Source organism: Penaeus japonicus, unplaced genomic scaffold (genome assembly GCF_977035675.1).
Source record: "Penaeus japonicus unplaced genomic scaffold, GWHDUDI00000001_assembly GWHDUDI00000034, whole genome shotgun sequence".
In the NCBI taxonomy this organism is placed as follows: Eukaryota; Metazoa; Arthropoda; class Malacostraca; order Decapoda; family Penaeidae; genus Penaeus; species Penaeus japonicus.
In genome coordinates, this window is record NW_028234436.1 from 24,661,978 (window position 1) to 24,673,702 (window position 11,725).

Genomic DNA, 11,725 nt, shown 5'->3' on the forward strand with positions numbered 1-11,725 from the left:
TGATATCTATAAAAGTAATGATGAGGTTAATCATGATTATCATTAAAGGATAATGATGATCTCAAAAAAGAGACAGTGATTCTTATTACCGCGATCATTATTTCCATTGTCATTATAAAATTTATCATCTTTATCATTAATATTATAATCATTATTATTATCATTACCATAAATATTGTAATCATTAGTAATATCATTACCATGAATATCATAATCATTAGTATAATCATTACCATTAATATTTCAATCATTAGTACTTTCATTAGCACCACGATTATTAATACCATTAACATTGTCATAACCATTATTATTACCATTATCATTGCCATTACCATTATCTTGTAATTATCACCATCATCTTTTTTATCATTACCATTATCATCATTATTACCATTTTGTATCAACAATAAACCCATTGTCTTTATTACCATTATCATTATTATTGATATTATTTCTATTATTATCATTATTTTTATTGTTATTATTGATATTATTATCATTATTATTCTCATCATTATTATCATTATTGTTATTATTATCATTATTATTATCATTACTGTTATCATTATCATTATTATGATTATCATTATTGTTATTATTATCATTATTGTTATTATTATCATTATTGTTATTATTATCATTATTATTATCATTACAAATGTCTTTATTACCATTACAATTATTATTATTTTTATTAACATTGTCTTTATTACCCTTGTCATTGTCAGTGCAATTATTGCTATTATCATTGATACAGTCTTTGATATCAACATTACCATTATGATTTTTATGACCATCACCATTATTGTCGTTTTTCCTATATATTGTTTTTGTCATTGTTTAAAATAATTACTAATTATGGTATCGTTATCATTACTATTATTATTATCGCTATTATTACCATCTATATCATGATTACTTTTATCATTGTCAATTTTATTATCATTAGAAATATACGTAGGACATCCACAGTCGCATTTTCCTTCATCTGTAACAAACAAGCGATTGCCCCTCCTAGTCCCCCAAGACCTGGGGGAAGCCTGGGGTTCCCTTGCTCTGCCAACGCCCATCCCGTCCAGTCGAGCCATGGCTTCGGTGAGCGAAGAGCCTCCTACGTTGACGCCGAAGGAAAGGCAGCACTCGGGTGGTGGAAGGTCAGCTGTGTGGAGAGCGAAGGAAATATCTTCCAATCACCTCGTCGACCGTGTTGAAATCAGGTATGGCATTTAACAACAAAGCGTCGATACATCTGTATAGTTATGTATCTGGATGTGTGAATATGTATCAACATATGTCAATATGTATTTGGATATGTATGAATGTTTGTCTACATTTATGAATGTATGTATGACTGTTTGACTGTATGTATGAATGTGTCTCTGTATGTATAAACGTGTCTCTGTATGTATGAATGTGTCTCTGTATATATGAATGTGTATCTGTATCTATGAATGTGCGTCTGCATGTATAAATGTATGCATGTGTTTCTGTATGTATGAATGTGTGTATTATATATATATATATATATATATATATATATATATATATATATATATATATAATACATATATATATATATATATATATATATATATATACATATATATATTTATATATATATATATATATATATATATATATATATATATATTTATATATATGTATATTATATATATATATATATATATATATATATATATATTTATATATATTATAAATATTAAATATCCATATAATATATATATATATATATATATATATATATATATATATATATATATATTTTTATATATGTATATATATATATATATATATATATATATATATATATATATATATATATATATGTATATATGTATATATGTATATATATATATATATATATATATATATATATATATATATATATATATATATATATATCTTATATATAATTGTAATTATTTATATTGTACTATAATCTATGATTTTCGTTATTACCATTATTCCTATGATTTAGATACTGACTTTTAGCATTAATCTTATCAGATTTCTGTTACTCTCCTATAGATAAAAATGAAGCTTAATATTTCTTTCAAATCTCATATGCAACTTATTATAGAACACCATAATACATGAATTTTAACATGATTTGATGACTTGTACAATAGAATAATTGTGATACCATACACGAGACTTCTCTTCCCTTCATATTGGATTCTATACTTAATTCGAATATTCACAATAGCCTGGAGCATATGCATATCCATATCAATAGTGACATTTTATTTGTTAATCTCATCGTGCATTGGGAAATTTTATATCCTTATCAATACTATTACTTTGTTTACTTTCATCGTATATTATCTTGACAGGGTGACGATGAGCTTCCTGACGGACTGGCTACCTTTGACCCCACTCAGGGACGAGGAAATCTACGGCGCAAGGGTCGCAATCAAGGAAGAGGCCAGCGAATGTGTCACCGAAGAGACGTGTGTGGAAATTAAGGAAGAAAGCCTTGATTACGCAGATGAGGCGAGGGATGAAGTGAGCGAGGCAACAGCAGAGCATGAATTTCCCTTCTATAAAGATCTCAAGCAGGAAGATTTTGAAATAGATGTGAAAGAAGATTCCAATGACGCATTGCCAGCAGCTCCATTCGTTGCTGACTATTTTGGGCCCAAGGGGTCATCAGATGAGGATCAGGCGGCGCACAGGGAAGGCAATGAGGAACTTCCACATAAAAATTGTGATGAGAAAAGGAAAGGTTTTACTTGTGAAATGTGTGATAAGAAATTCCTTTATAAGAGCAACCTCAGAACTCACATTAGAGTACATACAAAAGAGAAGTCATATAGCTGTGAGGTTTGTGAAAAGGCTTACTCTTGGAAACACGATCTTGTAAAACATATGAGAGTACATACAAAAGAGAAGCCATATAGCTGTGAAGTTTGCGAAAAGGCTTTTTCAAAGAAACAATATCTAGTAATGCACATTAGAGTACATACAAAGGAGAAGCCATATAGTTGTGAGTTTTGTGAAAAGGCTTTCTCTTGGAAACATGATGTAGTAAAGCATATGAGAGTACATACAAAGGAGAAGCCATATAGCTGTGAAGTTTGCAAAAAGGCCTTCTCACAGAAACAACATCTAGTAATGCACATGAGAGCACACACAAAGGAAAAGCCGTATAGCTGTGAAGTTTGCGAAAAGGCATTTTCACGGAAATATATTCTGATAAAACACATGAGAATACATACAAAGGAGAAGCCTTATAGCTGTGAGGTTTGCGAAAAGTCTTTTTCAGGGAAATACGATCTAGTTAGGCACATGCGACTACATACAAAGGAGAAGCCGTATAACTGTGAGGTTTGCAAAAAGGCTTTTCCATGGAAACACGATCTAGTTAGGCACATGAGAATACATACAAGGGAGAAGCCATATAGCTGTGAGGTTTGCGAAAAGGCCTTCTCACGGAAATATAGTCTAGCAATACACATAAGAATACATACAATGGAGAAGCCATATAGCTGTGGAATTTGCGAAAAGGCTTTTTCACGGAAAGATGTTTTAGTTAGTCACATGAGTGTACATGCAAGACAAACCTTTAAATTGTGATGTAGACAGCGATGGATTTTCTCAGAAAGGAAGTGACTTGTGGCTTGAGAAGCACATTCATTGCCATTGTGAATAAACAGTTATCCAAATAGGTTATGTTATTTTTCCCTTGATGGTGATGCTTAAAACTTCATATCAGAATTTTGCCTCTACAAGAGATTTCGGAAGAACCTCTTTGTCGGAGAAGGCATCGTGCTGTACGGGAAATTGACTTAAAGCTGGTGAGAGACATGAAGCAAGGAACATTTTTATATTGTACTTTATAAGAAAAAAACATTAAAAATATAAAAATGAAGGTTAATATGTTAGTAAAACTACATATAGAAGAAATTTTATAGAACGCTATAATGCATGACTTTGGGCACTGTATTATTCGAGAAGATAAATTATATAAGAGAATAATTCTGATACCAAACACGAGTTTTCACTTATAGCTAAACATAGAATCACCAAACATCTGTATTCCTTACTTTTAGTAAGGGGAGCCCGAGTCCCAAACAGCCATAAACTCGCCCTTCTAAATTTCTGATTCTAATTCAGTTCCTCAAACTTCTAGACTGAATGTTATATCGTTTCCTGCATCAGATCTATTGCAATTTCTGCTTATGATGATCATATTATCATTCTCATTACCATTATCATTCTCATTACCATTATCTTTCTCATTACCATTCTCATTCTCATTACCATTATCTTTCTCATTACCATTCTCATTCTCATTACCATTATCTTTCTCATTACCATTCTCATTCTCATTACCATTATCTTTCTCATTACCATTCTCAATTATCATATTATCATCCTCATTACCATTATCATTCTCATTACCATTATCTTTCTCATTACCATTCTCATTCTCATTACCATTATCTTTCTCATTACCATTCTCATTCTCATTACCATTCTCATTCTCATTACCATTCTCATTCTCATTACCATTCTCATTCTCATTACCATTCTCATTACTATTCTCATTCTCATTACCATTCTCATTCTCATTACCATTATCTTTCTCATTACAATTCTCATTCTCATTACCATTATCTTTCTCATTACCATTCTCATTCTCATTACCATTCTCATTCTCATTACCATTCTAATTCTCATTACCATTCTCATTCCCATTCTCATTCCCATTCTCATTCTCATTCTCATTACCATTGTCATTCTCATTACCATAATCTTTCTCATTACCATTCTCATTCTCATTACCATTTTCATTCTCCTTACCATTTTCATTCTCATTACCATTCTCATTCTCATTACAATTATCATTGTCATTACCATTTTCTTTCTCATTACCATTCTCATTCTCGTTACCATTCTCATTCTCGTTACCATTCTCATTCTCGTTACCATTCTCATTCTCATTACCATTATCATTATCATTCTCATTACCATTATCATTCTCATTACCATTATCATTCTCATTACCATTTAAATTCTCATTACCATTCTCAGTACCATTCTCATTCTCATTACCATTCTCATTCTCATTACCATTCTCATTCTCATTACCATTCTCATTCTCCTTACCAATATCATTCTCATTACCATTATCATTCTCATTACCATTATCATTCTCATTACCATAATCATTCTCATTACCATTATTATTCTCATTACGATTATCATTCTCATTACCATTATCATTCGCATTACCATTGTCATTCTCATTACCATTATAATTCTCATTACCAATCTCATTCTTTTTACCATTATCATTATCATTCCCATTACCATTCTCATTCTCATTTCACATTCTCATTCTCATTCTCATTACCATTCTCATTCTCATTACCATTCTCATTTTCATTACCATTCTCATTCTCATTACAATTCTCATTCTCATTACCATTCTCATTCTCATTACCATTATCATTTTCATTACCATTACCATTATCATTCTCATTTCCATTATTATTATTATCATTATTATTATTATCATTATTATTATTATCATTATTATTATTAACATTATTATTATTATCATAATTATTATTATCATTATTATTATTATCATTATTATTATTATCATTATTATTATTATTATCATTATTATTATTATTATCATTATTATTATCATTATTATTATTATCATTATTATTATTATCATTATTATTATCATCATTATTATTATTATCATTATTATTATTATCATTATTATTATTATCATTATTATCATTATCATTATCATTATCATCATTATTTTTACCATTATTATCTTATTATTATCATTATTATTATTATTATTATTATCATTATTGTTATTATTTTTTATCATTATTATCATTATCATTATTATTATTATTATTATTATTATCATTATTGTTATTATCATTATTATCATTATCATTATTATTCTTATCATTATTATTATTATCCTTATCATTATTATTACTATCATTATCATCCTTATTATTATTATCCTTATTGATATTATTATCATCCTTATTATTATTATTATCATTATTATTATTATCCTTATCATTATCATAATTATTATTATTATCCATATTATTATTATCCTTATCATTATTATCATTGTCATTATCATCCTTATTATTTTTATTATAATTATTATTATTATCATTATTATTATCATCATTATTATTATTATCATTATTATTATCATCATTATTATTATCATCATTATTATTATCATCTTTATTATTATTATCATTATTATTATTATCATTATTATTATTTTCATTATTATTATTATCATTATTATTATTATTTACTGTTTTCTATTGATTTGCTTTGATTACAATTGCTAACCGGGTCACCCCAGTGATCTAAGGCAAGCAAAGGATTCCAAGAGCTTTAAACGAACATAAATACAACCAAAAAAAAACAAAACAAAAAAAAAAAAAAAAAGAAAAAAAAAAAAAAACAATGATGTCTGGTCTGTTTGCCTGTATGGTTCTGTCCGTTTCTACAGAAAAATCCCACAAGATGGTAACATTCTTTCCATTGGTTACTGTTTTCGGTTCGTGTTGAAACCAATTGCTAGTAGTCTCTATTCCATAGTGGTTACAAATACCTCAATGAAGGTATTGACCCACTCTGAACATACTCACTTGGGGCTAATATAGAACAACCAGAGATAAGATGGTCAACCGTTTCAGTACTCTTGTCACAAAACCTGCACTTAGCATCTGCACCATTTTTCAAGATACTTGCCTGATAATTACGGGTAAATAAACTCTGATCTTGTGCTGCAATGATGAAGCCTTCTGTCTCTGCCTTCAGACCTGAACCACGTAGCCACTGATGAGTTGCTGTTTGATCAACATCAGCTTGTTTGCTTCGGGTTAGGTACTGTCCATGCAGAGGTTTCTGGCTCCATCTCTCTGCAAGCATATCATTATTATTATTATCATTATTATTATCATTATCATTATTATCATTATTATTATCATTATTATTATTATTAATATTATTATTTTCATTATTATTATTATCATTATTAATTTTATCATTATTATTATCATCATTATTACTATTTTCATTATTATTATTATCATTATTGTTATTATCCTTATCATTATTATCATTGCTATTATTATTTATACTATTAATATCCTTATCATTATTATCATAATTATTATTATCATTATTATTATTATTAATATTATTATTTTCATTATTATTATTATCATTATTAATTTTATCATTATTATTATCATCATTATTACTATTTTCATTATTATTATTATCATTATTGTTATTATCCTTATCATCCTTATTATTGTTATTATTATTTATATTATTAATATCCTTATCATTATTATCATAATTATTATTATCATTATTATTATTAACTTTATTTTATTATGATTAGTATCATTATCCTTATTATTACTATTTTTATTATTGTCATTATTATGATTATCATTATTATGATTATCATTATAATTATTATCATTATTATGATTATCATTATAATTATTATCATTATCATGATTATCATTAACATGATTATCATTATAATGATTATCATTATCATGATTATCATTATCATGATTATCATTATCATGATTATCATTATCATGATTATCATTATCATGATTATCATTATCATGATTATCATTATCATGATTATCATTATCATGATTATCATTATCATGATTATCATTATTATCATTATCATTATTATAATTATCATTATTATTATCATTATTATTATTATTATCATCATTATTATTATCATTATTATTATTATCATTATTATTATCATTATCATTATTATCATTATTAATTTTATCCATACTATAAATATCATTATCATTATTATCATTATTATTATCATTATTATTATCCTTATCATTATTATCCTTATTCTTCTTCTTATTATTATTATCATTATTATTAATATCCTTAATATTATTATCATCATTATCATTATCTTTTTTATTATTATCCTTATTATTATGATCATTATTATTAATATCATTATCATTATTATCAATATCATTACCATCATGATTACCATTATCATTATTGTTATCAACATTATTATTATCATTATCATTATTATTATCATTGTTATCATCATTATCATTAACATCATTATTACCATTATCATTATTCTATGTTATCATTAATATTATCATCATTATTATCATTATCACTATTATTGTTATCATCATTATTATCATTATCATTATTATTATTATCATTATTATTATCATCATTATTATTAATATCATTATTATTTATATCATTATGTGATTTTTTTCTGCCTTATCTGCTCTTTCATTTTCTTTTTTCTGTTTTTATGTGATGGAATCCATTGAGTTTGTTTTCAGTGAATTTATCTTATGATTGTATCTTTCATGGTAATCCTTTTTTATAGTTTATTGGTTTGTAATCTCCTTATTTTGTTGGAATATATGTGGTTTAGTGCTTCTTTGATGGCAAATAATTCTACTTGTATACTTTGTGGGGTGTCATTGCTGTCACGTTTTTATCTTATATGTATATGGCTGCTATTTGTTTGTGAATATATTTTGGAACTATGTTGTGTTTTCTAGTAAATGAAATTGTTTTATCATTTAATGTGGGATATTTTGAGCAATACAGAGTTTAAGAAAATAAATTAACAATTTCCCAACCGTTATTTCCACAGTAAAAAGATAATAAAGTACTAAAAATACAGCAATGCATTCTTCTCATCAAAAGTTTAAATTTAATGAAAGCATTTTCGTTAGAAAGGACTTCTCACTAAACTCCAGAAAATGAGGGAAAGAAATATACACATATCATGAAGCTTTCTGGCAACTGTAGTATAGGATCATAGTTACGGGGGGTGGGGGGTGAATAAAACCTTTTTAACTCCTGTTCCACCTTTAAAAATTACGTAAATAGAAAAGAATGTAAAAAAATATTTTTTCTTTGCCATATAACGTGAAAACAAGTTTCAAGTTTGTATTTTATATATTTTTTTCTTAAAAAGTGCAATGTGAAACATGCTGCTTGCCTCATGTCGCTCACCAGCTCCCTACTACTTTCCCCTACGGCGTGACGCCTTCTCTGGTAAAGAGTTTTCTCACAATTCTCTTGTGTAGGAAAGATTCTGATATCAAATTTTAAGCAATATCACAAAGGGGAAAAAACATAACCTTTTTTGATAACTGTTTATTAACAATGACAAGGAATGTTCTGCTTAAACCACAAGTCACTTCCTTTATAAGTGAATCCATTACTGTCTACATCACAAGTTAAAGGGTTTGTCTTGCATGTACCCCCATGTGCCTAACTAGATTTTCTTTCAGTGAAAAAGCCTTTTTGCAAACAACACAGCTATATGGCTTCTCCTTTGTATGTACTCTCATGTGACTAACTAGATTTTGTTTCCGTGAAAAAGCCTTTTTGCAAACATCACAGTTATATGGCTTCTCCTTTGTATGTACTCTCATGTGACTAACTAGATTTTGTTTCCGTGAAAAAGCCCTTTCGCAAACATCACAGCGAAATGGCTTCTCCTTTGTATGTATTCTCATGTGACTAAATAGATTTTCTTTCCGTGAAAAAGCCTTTTCGCAAACATCACAGCTAAATGGCTTCTCCTTTGTATGTACTGCCATGTGACTAACTAGATTTTCTTTCCGTGAAAAAGCCTTTTCGCAAACTTCACAGCTAAATGGCTTCTCCTTTGTATGTACTCTTTTGTGCCCTACTAGATGCGTTTTCCGTGAGAAGGCCTTTTTGCAAACCTCACATCTATACGGCTTTTCATTTGTATGTACTCTCATGTGGTTTACTAAACCCTGTTTCCTTGAGAAAGCCTTTTTGCAAACCTCACAACTATACGGCTTCTCCTTTGTATTTGATTTCATATGCTTCGTGAGGAATTTCTTGCCACAAGCCTCATAATTTCTAAGCTCCTCATGGCCTTCCCTGTGCGCCGCCTGATCCTCATCTGATGACCCCTTGGGCCCAAAATCCTCAGTCACAAATGGAGCTGCTGACAATGCGTCCTTGGAATCTTCAATCACATTGTCTCTTTCAAAATATTATCGTTTGAAGAAGGGAAATCCATGCACCATAGTTGCCTCACTCACTTCATCCACGTAATCAAGGCTTTCTTCCTTAATTTCCACACACGTCTCTTCGGTGACACCTTCGCTGGACTCTTCCTTGATTGCGTCAAAAGGCAGCCAGTCCGACAGGAAGTGCATCGTCACCTTAGAAGAGATTTAGATTTCTCTCGGTCTCCACACAGCTGACCTTCCACCACCTGAGTGCTGCCTTTCCTTCAACGCAGGAGACTCTTCGCTCACCGGAGCCGTGGCTCGACTGGACGGGAGAGGCGGAGGCAGAGAAAGGAAACTCCAGGCTTACCCCAGGTTTTGAGGGACAAGGAAGGGCAATCGCAATGCCTCTTTACTTGTTTAGGAACTGAGGAGGAAAATTGTATTTGTTGATGCGTTCAAAATAATTCTATTCATGACTGATAATATGACAGTGATAATGGTAATAACAAAAATATAGATGGCAATAATTAAGTTATCTATGCAGTAATAATAACAACAGAAGAAATTATAATTGTAAAAAATAACGATAACAATAATGAATAGGAACAATGTCCATAATGATTATATTGGCAATGGCAACATCAATGATAATGGTGATAATTGTAATAATGGTAGAAATGATAATGACAATGATGATAATGGTATTAACAATGATGATATTGGTAATAAAGGCGATGCTATTAGTGATAATAAAAATGATAATGATAATAACAATCGTGATACTCATAATAATGAACAAAATATTTGTGATGATAATAAACAAAATATTTATGATGATAATGAACACAAAATATTTATGATGATAATGAACAAAATATTTATGGTGATAATGAATAAAATATTTATGATGATAATGAACAAAATATTTATGATGATAATCAACAAAATATTTATGATAATGAACAAAATATTTATGATGATAATGAACAAAATATTTATGATGATAATGAACAAAATATTTATGATAATGAACAAAATATTTATGATGATAATGAACAAAATATTTATGATGATAATGATAACAGTGATCGTGGTTCTGATATAATGATTAAATGATTGATATGATAATAGCGATGATAATGAATATCACAATAAATATAATGATAATGGTATTAATGATGAAAATGGTGAAAAGGATAAGGAAAATGAAAGTTATACACATGAATGTTATGAAAATGGTAAATGTGATAAAAATAATGACAATGACGAGATTGTTAGAAATTATGAAATTAGAACCTATAATAATTCAAATTAGAATTCTAATCATGATTATGATGGTCATAATAATGATCTTGTTAAATTGTTTAAATTATGATGAAAGGGATGATAATTATGATGATTTTCATGGTGATTATAATCATGATAAGCTTCATAATCATGATAAAAATGTGAATGAGGATGATATTAATAATGATACGAGATATAATGTTAATGATATTGATAATAGTAATAATGACAATGATGTTCCGATTTCTATCAATGGTGATAGTAGTAGTGGTAAGGATAATGATGACGATAAAATGATCACGATGGTCATGATAACAATAATGATAATTGGAATAACAATAACAGTAGTTCTGTTGGTA

At 28.2% G+C, this 11,725-nt stretch overlaps 3 protein-coding genes across 3 annotated transcripts in view; 1 reads left to right on the forward strand and 2 right to left on the reverse strand.

Annotated features, from left to right (window-relative positions):
* Positions 1 to 1,088, reverse strand: part of LOC147467742 (uncharacterized) — a 3,805-nt gene extending 2,717 nt beyond the window's left edge. The window contains exon 1 of the mRNA XM_086530711.1: positions 1,030 to 1,088. Coding sequence (XP_086386837.1) covers positions 1,030 to 1,088 — 59 coding nt within the window. The remainder of the gene's footprint in view (positions 1 to 1,029) is intronic.
* Positions 1 to 10,283, reverse strand: part of LOC122243598 (uncharacterized) — a 22,181-nt gene extending 11,898 nt beyond the window's left edge. The window contains 1 exon segment of the mRNA XM_086531042.1: positions 9,399 to 10,283. Coding sequence (XP_086387168.1) covers positions 9,399 to 10,283 — 885 coding nt within the window.
* Positions 2,362 to 3,597, forward strand: LOC122249939 (uncharacterized). Its single transcript, XM_086530712.1, has one exon. It carries the CDS (start codon positions 2,362 to 2,364, stop codon positions 3,595 to 3,597), a length of 1,236 nt encoding a protein of 411 aa, XP_086386838.1.
* Positions 10,284 to 11,725: the final 1,442 nt, after the last annotated feature.